At 38.7% G+C, this 16848-nt stretch overlaps 1 protein-coding gene across 2 annotated transcripts in view; it reads left to right on the forward strand.

Moving 5' to 3' along the window:
• Nucleotides 1-16217: 16217 nt before the first annotated feature.
• Nucleotides 16218-16848, forward strand: part of ZFPM2 (zinc finger protein, FOG family member 2) — a 468988-nt gene continuing 468357 nt past the window's right edge. For both annotated transcript variants that reach the window (XM_042923254.1, XM_042923256.1), the window contains exon 1: nt 16218-16313. In XM_042923254.1, coding sequence (XP_042779188.1) covers nt 16274-16313 — 40 coding nt within the window. In that variant the 5' untranslated portion in view covers nt 16218-16273. The remainder of the gene's footprint in view (nt 16314-16848) is intronic.

The following is a 16848-nucleotide window of genomic DNA, read 5'->3' on the forward strand; positions in this document are numbered from 1 at the left end:
TGTATTATGGACTCCATCAGGAAGCCCACCTCATAGCAGCTGAGATGCCTCACCTGTCAATCCCCTTAATGGGCCCATGGGCATCCGTAGGACTCTGTGGGCTGCACCCACCCACACTTCCACCCCATGGGCAGCTCTTTGTATGTGCCCCTGACAGTAGCAAGAGTGAGCTTTGGCAGACAACTAGTGAGCATGCACAGAAAGCTGGATTGTATCTATGAGGCAGGAAGAGACCAAAAACTTGAACATTTAGCATTGACTTTGAGAAGGTAAAAGGGAGTCTGTCAGCAATTGGCCTGGTGTGCCCCAGGATCAAAAGAAAACATACAAGCTTAAGTATCTGCCACAAAATTTAAGAAACAAAACAGATGCATGGAGGGGAAAAGGGAGAAAGACAGGCAAACCATAAAACAGACTCCTAATTCTAGAGAACAAATGGAGTGTTGCTAGAGGGGAGGGGGTGGGGAGTTGGGCTAAATGCATGGTGGGTATTAAGGAAGGCACTCACTGTGATGAGCACTGGCTGTTATATGTAAGTGATGAATCTCTAAATTCTACTCCTGAAACTAATATTACACTATATGTTAACTACCTAGAATTTAAATAAAAACTTGAAACAAACAAACAACAAGAATCTGCCACAAGAGGGAGCAAGAAGTGTGGAGTATTGTGTAGCCACAGAAAATCTGAGAAAGCCCCGGAATCTCTAGTAGAGCTGAGGGAAGATGATTCTGTTCCAAAGTTATTCAGCAAAGAATGGAGGAGGTGACTGCTACTTTAAATGCAAAGACAACAATGCAGGACTTCATGGAACATGAAGAGTCTTGGAACATGGAAAGTCATAGAAACATGACATCACAAAGGGATTACAATAATCTTCCATTAATCAACCCCAAAGACACAGAGATCTGCAATTTATCCAACCAAGAATTTAAAATGAGCTACAAGAAAACACACAAAGACAGTTCAATGAAATCAGGAAAACAATGTGCAAATAAAATGAGAAGTTTTTCAAAAAAGATAGAAATCATAAAAAAAAAACATTCTGAGGTCAAGGATACAATAAATGAAATGACAAATGCAATAGAGAGTGAAAATCAAAATGGATCAAGCAGAAGAAAGAATCTGAAACTGAAGACAAAACTATTTTTTTTCCCTAAGACAAACCTTTTCAATGATCTTTTCAGAGAGAACAAAGAAAAATAAAACCCCTTAAATCATCCATTCAGAGAGAACAAAGAGAAAAGAATCAAAAAGAGGGAAGAAAGCTTATGTGATCTATGGGATACCATTGAACAAGCCAATCTGAGAATTATTGGAGTTCAAGAAGAGGGGGAGAAGGGGGCAGAAAATTTATTTAAAAAAATAATGGCTATATGTTTGCTTTGTCAGCACATATACTGAAAGGATATACGGATAGATACAGGAAAGATTAGCATGCAAATTCATGACATTCCAGATCTAAAAAAATAATAATGGCTGAAAAGCTTCACATCTGGGGAGAGATTTGGTCATCTATGTTCGTGAAGCTCATAGGTCCCCTAATTGAACTCAGAAACATATTCTCCAAGACACATTATAAAAGCTGTCAGAAGGTGGCTCAGTCGTTTAAGCCTCTGACTCTTGAATTTGGCCCAGGTCATGATCACACGGTTCATGAGTTCAAGCCTCACATCAGGCTCTGCACTGCCAGCCCAGAGCCTGCTTGGGATGATTTTGTCTGCCTCTCCCTCTGCCCCTCCCCTGCTTGCTCTCTCTCTCTCAAAACAAATAAAAATAGAGTTTAAAAAAATAATAAAATAAAAGCTGTCAAAAAATCAAAGACAAAGAATCTCACAAGCAGGTAGATAAAAGAAGCTTGTCACTTACAAAGGAACCCCCCATAATGCTATCAGCAGGTTTCTCGACAGAAACCTTACAGGTCAGGAGACAGTGGGATGATATACTCAAAATGCTGAAAGAAACAGATAACTGCCAAACAAGACTACTCTATGGATCAAAGTTGTCCTTTAGAAATCAAGGAGAGATAGAGACATTCTCAGACAAATAAAAGCTGAGGGAGCTTATCACCACTAGACCTGACTTACAAGAAATCCTGAAAGGAGTGCTTAAAGCTGCAATGAAAAGGCACTAATTAGTAACACGAAAACATATGAAAATAACAATACACTGGTAAAGGTAAATATATAGTCAATTTCAGAATATTATTGCATATGGTACTGTGCTAACCGCCTAATTCTAGCACAAAATTTACAGGACACAAGTATTAAATATAGCAATAGCTACAATAATTTGTCAGTGAACATACAATATAAAAAAGGTAAATTGTAAAATAAAAAAAAATAAATGGGGAGTAAAAAAGTGAAATTTTTGTATATTACCAAAGTTAAATTGCTGTTAGCTTAAAATAGACTGTTATATCTGGAAGATATAAACCAAAAGAGAGTAGGAATAGCTATACTGGTATTAAACAAAATACACCTTAACTGAAAAGCTGTAAAGATACAGAGAAGGTCATTATATAATAATAAATGGAGCAATCCATCAAGAGGATACAACAATCTTGAATATACATATTTCCTACATTGTAGGATATAAATATATCAAGCAAATACTAACAGATCTGAAGGGACAAACAGACAATACAATAATAATAGAATAGTAAGGGACATCAATATCCCACTTTCAACAAGGGGTAGATCATCCAGACAGAAAATTGATACGGAAGCATCACACTTGAACTATGCTTTAGACCAAGTAAACCTAACAGACATATACAAAACATTCCATCTGACAGCAACAGTATACACATTCTTCTCAAATGCACACAAAAATTCCTCCAGGACACAACATATATAGACTTGTTCACAAAACAAGTCGTAGCAAATTTAAGAAGACTAAATCATATCATTGGGTCTTATCTCTTCTGACCTAATGCTATGAAGATAGAAACCAATAACAATAGGAAAATGGAAAAATCCACAATAATATGGAATTAACACACTCCTGAACAACCAATGGATCAAAGAAATTAAAATAGAAAGAAAAAAAATACCTTGAATCAAATGAAAATGGAAACTCAGCATACTGAAACTTATGGAATACGGCAAAAAAAGTTCTGAAAGGAAAGTTTATAGTGATAAATGCCTATATTAAGAAAAAAGGAAGATCTCAAATATACAATCTAATTTTACATATTAAGGAACTAGAACTATAGAAGAATAAGTAAGCCCGGGGTTGGCAGAAGAAAGAAGATAGCAATGATCAGAGTAGAAATAAATGAAATAGAAAAGAAAGAAGGATAGAAAAGATCAATGAAACTAAGTTCTGTGTTTTTGAAAGATTATGAAAGTTTACAAGCCTTTACCTAGACTAAGAAAAAAAGAGAGAAGACTCAAAGTCAGAAATGGAAGAGGAGGACTTATAATGGATACTGCCGAAGTTCAAAAAAATCATAAGACAATACTATGAACAGTTACATGCTAACAAATTGGATAACATAGCAGAAATGGATAAAATCGTAGAAATATACAATCTACCAAAGCTGAATAATAAACTGAAATATGAACAGACTAAGTTTTAGGAAGAAGATTGAATTAACAATCAATAATCTCCCAACAAAACAAAGCCCAGGACCAGATGGTTTCACTGGTGAGTTCTACTAAACACTAATGCCAGTCTTTCTTGAACTCTTAAAAAATAACTGAACAGGAGGCTACACTCCCAAACTCATTTTGTGAGAACAGAATTGCTCTTATATGAAAGCCAGAAAAGGACACTAAAACAATAGAAAACTACAGACCAATATCCTTGATTATATAGATACAAAAATTCTCAACAATATATTAGCAACACAATTCAACAGCACATTAAAAGAATCATATACCATGATCAAGTATGATTTATCCTTAGAATTCAAAGATGGTTTAATGTACACAAATAAATAACTGTGATTCAATACATTAAAAGTATGAAAGATAAAAATTATATGATTATGTTAATAGATACAGAAAGAGCATTTGACAAAATTAAACATCTTTTCATCTAAAAGCTCACAAAAATTTGAATATAGAAAGAATATTCTGGGGGCACCTGGGTGGCTCAGTTGGTTAAGTGTCTGACTTTGGCTCAGGTCATGATGTCACATTTTGTGGATTTGAGCCCCGCACTGGGCGCTGTGCCGATAGCATGGAACATGAAGCCTGCTTTGGAATCTATGTCTCCCTCTCTCCCTGCCCCTTGCCCACTCATTCTCTCTCTCTCTCTCTCTCTCTCTCTCTCTCTCTCTCTCTCTCAAAAATACATAAACATTTTTTAAAAATGAAGGAATATTCCTCAGCGTAAGTAAGGTCATATATGAAAAGCCCACAGCCAACATCCTACCCAATGATGAAAGGTTGGAAGTTTTTCCTCTAAATCAGGAACCAGACAAGGGTGCCCACTCTTACAATTCCTATGCAACATAAAACTGAAAGTTCTAGCTGTGGCAATTAGTTAAGAAAATGAAATGAATGACTTCCAAATCAGAAAGAGGTAAAATTGTCTCTTTTTGCAGAAGATACGATCTTATGTATGGAAAATTCTAAAGGTTTCACTAAAAACTGTTGGGACCAATACAAAGTTTCAATAGAGTTGCAGGTTATATAATCAACATACAAAAATCGGTTGCATTTTTATACACTAACTATAAACTACCCCCCCAAAATAAGAAAACAATCCATTTACAACAGCATAAAAATATTTAGGAATAAATTTAGCCAATGAAGTAAAATATCTGTACACTTAAAATTATAAGACATTGATGAAAGAAATTGAAGAAGACAACAAATAGATGTAAAGATATCCCAAGTTCATGAATTAGAGGAATCAATATTTTTTAAATGTCCATACTACCCAGTCATCTATAAATTTAATTCAATTGCTATCAAATTTCCAATGGCATTTTTAAAGAAATAGAGAAACAATCCTAAAATTCATAAGGAAATCACAAAAAGACCCCAAATAGCCAAAACAATTTGAGGAGCACCTGGGTGGTTCAGTTGGTTAAGTGTCTGACTTTGGCTCATGTCATGATGTTGTGGTTCATGGGTCCAAGCCCCACATCAGGCTCTGTGCTGACAGCTCAGAGCCCAGAGCCTGCTTCATATTCTGTGTCTCCCTCTCTCTCTGCCACTTTCCTGCTCATGCTCTGTCTCTCTCTCTCTCTCTCTCTCTCTCTCAAAACTAAATAAACATTAAAAACAATTTTGAGAAAGAAGAGCAAAGTTGGAAAGCAGTAGACTTCCGGATTTCAAACTAAATTACAAACCTATAGCAATCAAAACAATATGGTACTGGCATAAAAATAGACATATAGACCAATAAAACTTAGTAAATAGCCCAGAAACCAATCCTCACATGTAGGGTCAACTAATATTTGATAAGAAAGTCAAGAATACTCAATAGGGAATGGGTAGTCTCTTCCATAAATAGTGTTGGGAAAACTGGACAATCAGAAGAATGAAATTAGACCCCTACATATACCACTCACAAAAATTAATTTGAAATGGTTTATAGATTTTAACATAAGACTTAAAACATAAAACTACTAGGAGAAAAAAGGAAAAATGTTCCTTGGAATTAGTCTTCCAAACAATTGGCATCAAAAGCAGAGGCAACAAAAGCAAAAATAAACAAGTTGGGATCATATCAAAGTAAAAATCCTTGTTCACAGAGAAAATCCTTGTTCACAGGAAACAAAAATGAAAACAAAAAATAAAAAAAAACAATGTGCAAAATGAAAAGGTAACCTATGAAATGGTAGGAGATATTTGGAAATCATGTATCTGAGAAGGGATTAATATCCATAATATAAAAAGAACTCCTATAACTCAGTAGCAAAAAAAAAACAAAAACAAAAACAAAAAAAACAATCCAATTAAAAAATGTGCAGAGGACCTAAACCATCATTTTTCCAAAGATATACAAATGACCAACAAGCACTTGAAAAGATTCTCAATATCACTAATAATCAAGGAAATGCAAAACAAAACCACAATGAGGTATCACCTCACAAAAGTGTTGGTGAAGATACAGAGGAAAGAGAATCCTTTTGCACTGTTAGCAGGAATATGGACTGGTACAACCACAATGGAAAACACTGTGTAGTTTCCTCAAAAAATTAAAAATAGAACTACCTTATGATCCAATATTACCATTTCTGGGTATATATCCAAAAGAAATGAAGTTAGGATCTCTATGTCCAGGGCAGCATTATTCACAATAACCAAGAAATAAAAATTGGATTAAAATAAAAATTGGATTAAAAAGATGTGGTATAGGAATATACACAATGGAATATTATTTAGTCATGAGAAAAAAGGAAATCCTACCATTTGCGACAACATGGATGAAGGCATTATGTTAAGCGAAATGAATTACACAGAAAAAGACAAATACTAGATGATAATACTTATATGTGGAATTTTTAAAAGCCTAACTCACAGACCTCAAAGAGTAGGCTATTGTTTGCCAAGAGCTAGGAGAAGCGGAAATGGGGAGATGTTGGTTAAAGAGTACAAATTTCCAGTTAGAAGATGAATAAGTTCTGGGGAATTAACGTACATCATGGTGAGTATAGTTTACAATACTGCATTATGTATCTGAAAGTTGCTAAGAGAGTAGATCTTTAATATTCTCACCACAAACAAAAAAAGGTAATTATGTGAGATGATGGAGGTGTTAACTAACCTTATTGTAGTAATCATTTTGCAAAATGTAAGTGTATCAAATCATTACATTGTACTCCTTAAACGTATATAATAATATACAAAATTGTATCTCAATAAAGCTGGAAAAATAAAAGAAAAAAAGAAAAACAATTCAGGAAAAATAATTTACACCCTAGAATTCTACGCCCTCATAAATCATATATCACATATTAGGGCAAAATGAAGAGAATTGCAGTCTTGCCAAATCGCAAAAAAAAATTACCCTCTATATACATTTTTCCAGGAAGCTACATGGAATTGTATTCTAAAACCACAAAACAAAAAGGAAGAAAGGAAGGACAGAGGAAGGAAGGAAGGAAGGAAGGAAGGAAGGAAGGAAGGAAGGGGAAAAGAGAATACACAGTATTCATGAAACTTAGAATCTAATACAGGACAAAACCAAGTGAATTCTCAGGATAATGAGGAAAAGAAAATTTTAGTCACAAAGAACAATTAGTCTAGAGTAGACAGAGGTATGGAAGGGTACAAAAAAGACATCAGCATGGGGGGAAGAACAACAGCCTACTTGTTTATCTGATAATCTGATTATCAGTTATTGGATGTAATGAGGTAAGGACCTACTTGACTGTATTACACTGGCAAAGGATTTCGGGGAGAAATAGTGATAGTTCATAGAAAAGCAAGAAAATGATGAAAACAATAATTATTAACTCCAGGAAAAACAAAGAGATCAAAAGAAAACATAATCACCATACCCTATATAGGTTAACTCTTAATAAAAATATAAGAGTTTTAGGGGTGACTGGGTGGCTCAGTCAGTTAAGTGTCCAACTCTTGATTTCAGCTCAGGTCGTGATCATGACCTCATAGTTTGTGAGTTTAAGCGCCATGTCAGGCTCCATGCTGTTAGCTTGGGATTCTCTTTCTCCTTCTCTCCCTGTTCCCCGCTTAATCTTTCTCAAAATAAATAAACTTAAAAAAAATAATAAAAATAGAGGCTTTTGATTTGATGAAAAATTGAAGAAAGTATGTGTTAGGGAGGTATAAATCTGTTACAAGTTCATATTTTATTGTAGGTAGTCACTATAATCAATAATATCTAAACTAACAACTTTTTAAAAAAGTAGTAAAGTATTTAGAAATATGAAGTGAACATCAGGAGAATCAGCTAAAAAGAATTGACAGTGCTTCTGCCTCTGGGAGCAGGAATTGTCATTGGGATGTTGAGTGGGACAAGAAACTGCTAATTTTCATCATCAGCCTTAAAAATCTATTTGACCTTTAAATCTGGGTGAATCTATCTGTTTAATGAAAATAAAATTGTTTTGGGGCGCCTGGGTGGCTCAGTCGGTTAAGCGTCCGACTTCGGCTCAGGTCATGATCTCGCGGTCCGTGAGTTCGAGCCCCACGTCGGGCTCTGTGCTGACAGCTCAGAGCCTGGAGCCTGTTTCAGATTCTGTGTCTCCCTCTGTCTCTGACCCTCCCCTGTTCATGCTCTTTCTCTCTCTGTCTCAAAAATAAATAAATGTCAAAAAAAAAATTAAAAAAAAAAAAAAAGAAAATAAAATTGTTTTAAAAGAAATGTATTAGTCATATAGTTTAAGTTTCCTTATAAGATGCATTTTAAAAGTGATATAATCACCGTTTTCAGTGTCTTTTAAATGACTCCATTATCATTCTGCTCTGGCTGGTTATTCATAATCCTTCATCTTCAGGTCACCCTGAATTCACTTCTAATGCATTATTTTATTTTTTGTCTCTTTAAAGTTTATTTATTTATTTTGAGAGAGAGAGAGAGAGAGAGAGAGGGAGAACAAGACGGGGAGGGGCAGAGAGAGAGGCAGACAGAGAATCCGAAGCAGGCTCTGCCCTGACAGCAGAGAGCCCGTCATGGGGCTCGAGCTCATGAACCATAAGATCATGACCTTAGCCAAAGTCAGACACTTCACCACCTGAGTACCCCAATGCATTATTTTAATATACTTTTGCAAGTAGATAAAAGCAAAGATAAACATTTTGATTAAGTCAATACACACAGCAAGTTTTCTCAAAAGCTGTTTAATTTCTTCTTTTGCATTTAGGAATTTGTGGCAAAAGTTATAGGTTGGAAAATAAAATCCACCACAGAAGTATAAACATTATTCATGCAAATTATAACAACATTCATAAAATTTACGTGCAAGGTAATCTGTTAGATGGTTATTCAAATGTGGCAAAGTAAAGTTGAAAATAAAATGGAACATCTGGGGCCAGAATATATATGTTAATCAGAAGGGTTATAGATGTGCATGTCAATGGATCATCATGCTCTTGAGGAATTCTAAATTTGAAAACGCCAACTTTTTCCCCAAGAGTTACCCCTGATTGAAGCGAATGTCCAAAATCAGTAATTGATAACATCCTCATTTATCTATGTTATAATTGTAGATTTGCCAATTTAACATTCATAAGGCTTCTTTGCCATTTCCGGTTGCTCAGGGGGAAAAAAATCAACAAAAGTGCTTGTGATAGTTAATTTTATTTTTTTATTATTTTAATTTCTTTGTGTTTATTTATTATTTATTATTTGAGAGAGAGAGAGAGAGCGTGCAAGCCCATGCGTGAGCAGGTTAGGGGAGGTGCAGCGGGGGAGAGAAAGAATCTTAAGCAGGATCCATGCTCAGTGCAGAGTCCTACAGATGCCAGTCTTGATCCCATGACCCTGGGATTATGATTTGGGCCAAATTCAAGACTCGGACACTCAATGGACTGAGTCACCCAGACAGCCCAAGTGATAGTTAATTTTATGTGTCAACTTGACTGGCTCTTGGGGTGCCCAGATATTTGGTCAAACATTCCAGGTGTTTTGGTGAAGATGCTTTCAGATGCGATTAACATTTGAAAGGGGAGAGGAAATTGCCCTCCTCAATTTCACAAAAGGCTTAACTAGAAAAAGACAGTGAAAGTGAGAAATCCCTCTCTATGCATGACTGTCTCCCTGCTGGGGTATCTGTCTTTTCCTGCCTTAGTACTCAGCCTCAGGTTGGAGTTTACACCATCAGCCCTCCTGGTTCTTAGGCCTTCAGATTCAGACTGGAACTATACCATTGTCTCTTAGGTCTCTAGCTTGTCAACTGCAGATCCTGGGATTTCTCAGCCTCTCTATGTAAATCAATTCATATATATATATATATATATATATATATATATACACATATACATATGCATATATATAGTATTAGTTTATTAAATATTAATATTAAATATATATATAAATCCATGTAAATCAATTCCTCTCTCTCTCATATATATATATGTATATATATATATATACATACATATATATATGATGTTGGTTCTGTTTATCTGAAGAACCAAGACTAATACAGTGTTTTTCTGAAGGAAGGTCAAAAATTCAGTTAAACTGCTATTTCAGTTAAGCAAACTGAAGTCATAGATGGTTAATTCTTGTCTTAGTTTAGTCTTTTGACTTGAATGTAACAGGAATCCACTAATGCTAATTTAGGACAAAAATAATTTAGAAAAGAAAAGGTTGGAAGGAATTTAAGAAAACCTAAGTACCTCAATGATATCAAGGGCAGAAGTACTTCTGCAGTCTATGAAGGGGCTGGAACAAGACGTGGGATTCCATTTCATACTCCTATCTCTACTTATCTCTGAACATTCGTTTTATATATTTTTCTTTCTGCAGACAAACTATCACTGCTACTCTGTTCACATGGTGATAACGATGCCATACTTCCAGAGGTTTTACTTCTTCATTCAAGAGATCAGCCTATGTAAGGATGAAAGTCTTGAAACTAACTCTAGATTTCTAAGAGAGGAATTTGATTCGCCATATTTAAGTCAGGGACTCCCCATGGTCCAAGCATCCACCAACAGGAGGATGGAGTTATGCTGTTCAAATACGGTTGCCATCTCCTGTACCTATGACTCTGTGGATGGGGACTGGGAATGGCAGGAGTTCCTAGGTAAGACAGGTTAATTCTGAATTCACTTTTTCTTTCAATAATTATGTTGGGACTTTCTATATGTCCAGCACTGGGGATATGATTCTGAAAAGGATACTTCTTACCCTCACAAACATTTCTATCTAGTTAGGTGTATTGGGACAGGGAGGTGGCTGGTGAGGATTGGGTTTTATGGAAATTGTCTTTGTAATAAATGCAACAAGTGATATTATGGAGGCAAAAAAAGGTGTTATGGTAGTAAAGGAGAAGACATATCTCACTCAGGCTGGGAGGTGAGTGATGTCTTCTTGTGAAAAATGACATCTATACTAAGACTACAGACGTGCATAAGCGTTAGCCTGGTCAAATAGATGGAAGTGAAATATAATAGAAATGACTCTTATGTTTATATAGACACAAAGATAATGTTGACGAATCTAAAAGTAATATTAGAATATTGATGGGTATCTCAGCTTGGGTTTCCCAAATATCAGATCCCGAGATAAGACAAAATTAGTCCTCTGTGCTGGCAGCGTTCTTAACAGGTTCTTCCAACAAGGATGTCCAACAGCCGATTTGCATTCTCCCAGTGTAGCCCAGCGGGAAAATAGTACCTTTTCCTCAGTGGTTTCCCTGGAACAGTACAAAGTTCCAGGGCTGACTCTAATGAGAATGGTTTGGGCCATTGAGCCAATCACCATAGACAAACACCTAGAATATTCTGGTCAGGGATTGGGGAAGGCCCCGTTTGTATCATATGACCAAATAGTGGGTGAGGAGGAGTAATTCTTGAAAAGATATCACGGAACTATTACCTGAAAAGAGAATGAATGCTAGGCAGGCAAAATCCACAGATGTCTGCTAAAATTTGGGATGACATTCCTTTAATATTTATTTTATATGTGGAGGTGTGATGTATTATATGGACATAGCAACAAAGAACTTTTCTTGCTTAATAGAGTTGTCCCTATAACTCTCTTCTCTCAGAGTAGTAACTTGTACATAAAGGATTATGGTAAAGAGTAAAGAGTAAAAACACACGTTGGTTTTTAGTATACCATAAAAATTCACACAGAAAGAGAATAGTGATTCTTAACTCATAATGGTTCACAGATGTTTTTTTCACAGAAATTTTTGAGAATCCGATGAATTCAACAGACTTGCTCCATAGAACATTTTTTTTTGTTTTTTGGTACATACAAACTTCTTTTGAGACATTGACTGTCTACATGAAGCCCAAGTTAAACCCCTGATCTAGATTGACTGAACGTTTTCAAAGCGCTTGGCTCCTTTGCAAGTAAACAGATAGTCCCTTTCATAGTTATAACATAGGAAGGCCATTTAGATGAATTTGTTGATTTTTATTTTTAAACTGCTCAAATTATAAAGATATACAAATCCAAAACACTATTTTCATACTGCATTCTTGTTCAATTCAGTGTCACAATCTTAAATCAAGGCAGATAAACTGTATTCAATTTCTGGTGAGGATACAAGGGCAAAAAATTAAGTCTTTCTGAAGCTTTTGAATATTGTTTACTCCCATAATAAAGAAGGCAGCTTGCTGCCTAATAAGATGTGGCCTGGGAGGTTGCTTTATCAATTTGTCGATCCCTTGGAGGAAAAAACACATTTTAAAAACAAATCCAAGAGTAAGACATACATGAATGAAATCCATTTACACTGAGAGCACATTTCTGTACTGTGCCAAATAAAGTGAGAATTTTTGTATAGAAATTTATTCTTCTACCTTGCCGTTCTTAAATCATATGATGTTCAAGAATTAAATATATGTCTGTAGGAAGCACTTTAGGGTTTTTCTGCCTTTTCTATAAACACTGTTAGTTGTAAGACAACCATGAATTTGTGAAAATGGTAACATGCTGTATTTGTAGGTTTGCCAGATAAAATGAAATAAAGTACAGGGTAAGCAACAATTATTTTTTAAGATAAGTATGTTCCAAATATTGCATGGAATAGACTAATACAAAACAATTGTTGCTTACATGAAGTATAAATTTAACTGGGCATCCTGTATTTTACTTTTCGAAATCTGTCAACCTATAAACTTGCAAGCTATATTGTTTTTATTCATTTGTAAATAAACCTTTGATTTTATTTATTAAAGTAGTTTCAGTACTAGCATCTCATTTTATTGTCAGATACATGTTTTCTAGCTAACTGGACTATTAAGAATATATACAAGTATATTTTCATTGAGGTTGTAATAGAATACTTCAAGCTTTTTTTCCATAAACAGTTTTGACTCACATCTCTTTTTACTCCCAAAGAACTTGATGAAGAAAGCTAGACTGAGGTAAATGTTTCTTTATTTCAGATTGGTTTCAGATCAATTCTTTTAGTATTTGAAGGAATGTTATTAAAAGTTGCATATTTTCTGCGCTTAAAGTAACTTACATATGTGATTTTAAATGATTTGTCTTTGAAAGCAGAAACTTTTCAAAATGAACCATTATGTAGAGATGAAATCAGTGAGTCTAGAAAATGAATAATTCATTTTTAAGTAAATGAGAAATTATTTTGTGCTGTTACTTATACATTTTCATATTTATAGTTAAATAGTAATTTGCGATACACAGGGTATTAGTTGTGAATTGTGGTTTTCAATATCACAGACACATTTGTTGCTGTGGTTTTGCAATATCATTCCCTGATGCTTTCCTCAATTGTGGTTTTCATAATCATTGTTTGATAGTCATGTAGCTGCGGTTTGGGGCTGCTATATCCATTTGGACAGAGATAATTGCTTATAGGTTTTGCTGTCTTTTAATTTTATAACCTTAGTGAGTTAAACTAGAAAAAGAAAAATTGAACTTTAAATATCATCAACATTCTCATTAAAAATGATGAGAAAACACAAAATAGTATTCCTTAGTTTAATTCATTCATAATGACTATAATTAATATATATTTATAAATTTATATAAACTATATCTATTTCTAATAATGCAGTCTGCTTATTTTATCAATCTTGCCTTGAATTCCCTGACTTTTGCTCCTTTCAGCTTTTAAACTGAATATTTAGCTGAGATTTATTTGTTTCTCTTTTGCTTTGCATATTTAACCATTTCAAATGCCAAAAGAAACACTAACTGTTATGATATTTTAATTCCAATGGGCATTCCTTCTGGCTGATATAAAAAGTCAGCCAGTTCTGTAAAAAGATCTTTAAAAACCGTAATGTATAATACATCCAATTCTAAGCACACCAATTTAATTGTAATGAATTGAAAATTAAGGAGGCAAAAATCTGTAGTTCTCTGTCTGCTTATTCATTCCACAACACAAACACACATAACCCTGCTTTTCATGGTACTTACGGCTTTAATTTGTTGGTTCTTCAGGGGAGGGACTTTGTCATTTAGTGCATTTTCCACTGCAAAGGACCATGTATTCTTACAACCTCACATGATAATAGTACTAATGGTAATGTAATAAAATTCACAATTGGTCTTCAGCTCTGTATTAAGATTCTCCCAGCCATACCTTTCACAGGGCAACTCTTTACACCTTCCAGAAGATGTCCTGATGGGGTTATAAATGACACTGATTACAGTGCCTCGTGCACACTGAGCAGCGTGCATTATCCTCAATCAGCCCAGGCTCTCTGCTGACCCCCAGACCCTTTTAGAGTATCAAGTTTGGTGGGGCTCATAGGAACGGCTAGTCAACCAAACAAAGGCGGGGGGGGGGGGGGCACAATTTCAGATCAGATTGGATGATCCCACAACCTGGGGGGAAAAGTCAGCAGTATCTGGGGGATACATGTCAACTGCAGTGGAGTTTATTAGTAAATACTGATGACATAAAGCAGCCAGTCCCACTGCTACTGGGATAGAAGCTTCTTCCAGCCCACCCGGGAGGATATATTTAATACTCAGTATATATAAAACTATGAGAAACTAAGCTAGCCTCATGCAGCTTAACTTGGCCAAATAATAACTATGCAAATCACTTCAAAATTTGTTCTTCTTTTGGCTCGCAGTTTCCAACATACTACACACACAATAATTGAAAAAGAATGAAACAAAACTTTAAAAGCTAAAGAACCATGAAATAGTTATTGGGTCTTACCTGCTTGGGAAATTATGGCAAGATCAAATCTTTTATTAGTCGCTGGCTGCTTCCCTGTGGCAGAACTAAAAAGAATTAAAGGTCATGGGATGGGGTGGGTCTTTAGAACTTCCACAGACTTCCTCAAAAAGTTAGTATTCTGATTTGAGACCATTCGTTTCCCACCTAGGGCTAATCACCTAGCTAATGGTCCTCCTTTTTTCATTTGAGGGAAGAAAAAAAAAAAAAAAAAGATCTGCTTGTCTCCAAATTCGGAATTATTACAGTCTAGCATGAGAAGTGGAGGTGAGAAAGAGCACTTTTAGGACGCCGCTCAGCATCCCATCGGTGCGGGCTGAGTGGGGGATGGTCCACGTCCGCAGCGGTCTCCTGGGAACCTTGAGAGCAATGAAATGGTCTCCAGAGAGCCTGGGCAGATGAGAGGGCTTAACTGGCCCCAAGACACACAGTTGGCATTTGTGATCAGCTGCCTCTCGCCGAGGATTTTGCCAGTGGCCTAACCTTCCTGCCAAGAAGCTGGAAGGGGGGAGGGGGGAGACCAGGGGAGGGGGCGGCATAACTGGAAGCGCAAAGTTTACGGAGAGACTGGGATTTCTTTGTGCCCCGCTGGACGGGCCAGGCGTGAGGAGAGTTGGGGTCCATCAGAGGGGAATGTGGGAAGAAGTTGCCTGGAGGGGTGCTCTGGCAGATGCCCAGAGCTGACGCGGTGACAACTGCAGAAGCTGCCCCCCCTCCAAACCCTCCCCACGCCTCTGGTCCCCTCCCACCCCCCACCCCTCCACCGCGCTCCCGCGCACCCGACCCGACTGAGGCCCGGGCCCTCTTTTGCATCCGGACTGGCTTTGGATGCAGCCAATCCTCCTTTCGCTGATGGAATAGTCTCCCCTCCCCGCAGCCCCGGCGCGCCCCTCCCTCCCGCGCCTCGCCACCTCCCGCGGCAGAGAGCGAGCTGCGCGGCCCGGAGCGGCGGCGGCGGCGGCGGCGGCGGCGGCGGCGGCGGCGGCGGCGGCGGCGGCGGCGGCGGCGGCGGCGGCGGCGGCGGCGGCGGCGCTGGCGCTCGAGTCTCTGCCCCGCACGCCGGGGAGAGGGGAGAGCGAGCGCGCTCCTCCTCCCGCGCCTTCCACCCCCTCTCTCCCCCTCTTCCCTCTGCTCGCTCTCCCTTCCCTCCCTCCTTCTCTTCCTCCTTTCCGTGTTCCCCCTTTCCCCTTTTCTCTCTCCTCGTCCATTCGTTTGTAAATTCTGTCCTCCCCCCCCCTCCATCGCTCTCTCACTCGCCCCCTCCCCTCCCCACTGTCACTCTCTCTCTGCCCCCCTCCGTCTTCTCATTTGCCTGCTCCTCTCCAAACGTGGCTCCGCGGCTCCCGGAGGAGCCCCGCGCCCGGATCCCGCGCGTCCGAGGCACCTGGAGACCGGCCCGCGGCGGCCCGAGCCTGGCCAGCGGCGGCGGCGGGAGCCGAGGGAGCGGCAGCCCCGACCGCGGGCACCGCGGGAGCCTCAGTGGCAGCGGCCGCCGCCGAGATGTCCCGGCGAAAGCAGAGCAAACCCCGGCAGATCAAACGTAAGTTTGCACGCTGGGCCGGCAGTTGCTGGGATTATTTCTGGGGAGGGGGGCGCGCGGGGCGGGAAGGGGAGGGAGACGAGGGGAAATCCGCTCCCCGTGCCCCGGATTTGTCAAACTTTGCCTGAGCAGCGGAGGGACAACTAGTCAGTCACGGACAGACAGACGGCGGGCGGCCCGAGCGCCGGGCAAGAAAGAGGCTGCGACGAGCAGCTCACTCTTGCTCGCCCGCGTCCCCGCGCTCCCGGGTTTCTTTTTAATTCCGACCCCCGCGCGCAGTTAGTTCCCGCCGCCTCGCCGTCCAGCCTGCCCGGGCAGCCCCGCTCGCTTAGGGGGTTCTTCCTACGGTGGTTGTTGTCATTGTTGTGGCAGCGGACGTAGCGCTCCTCCCGGGGACCGTACTTTTAGCCACCGGGGTGAGAACTTAGTTCTCCGAAAAGCTGGTCGAGACCTCGGGGCGAGGGAGGCACCGTCCCTAGGCGGTGGAAAATCAGTGTCCGGGTCCCGGTGCGGGGCGGTGCCACGGCCATGCCAG

This window comes from Panthera leo, chromosome F2 (genome assembly GCF_018350215.1).
Source record: "Panthera leo isolate Ple1 chromosome F2, P.leo_Ple1_pat1.1, whole genome shotgun sequence".
Lineage (NCBI taxonomy): Eukaryota > Metazoa > Chordata > Mammalia > Carnivora > Felidae > Panthera > Panthera leo.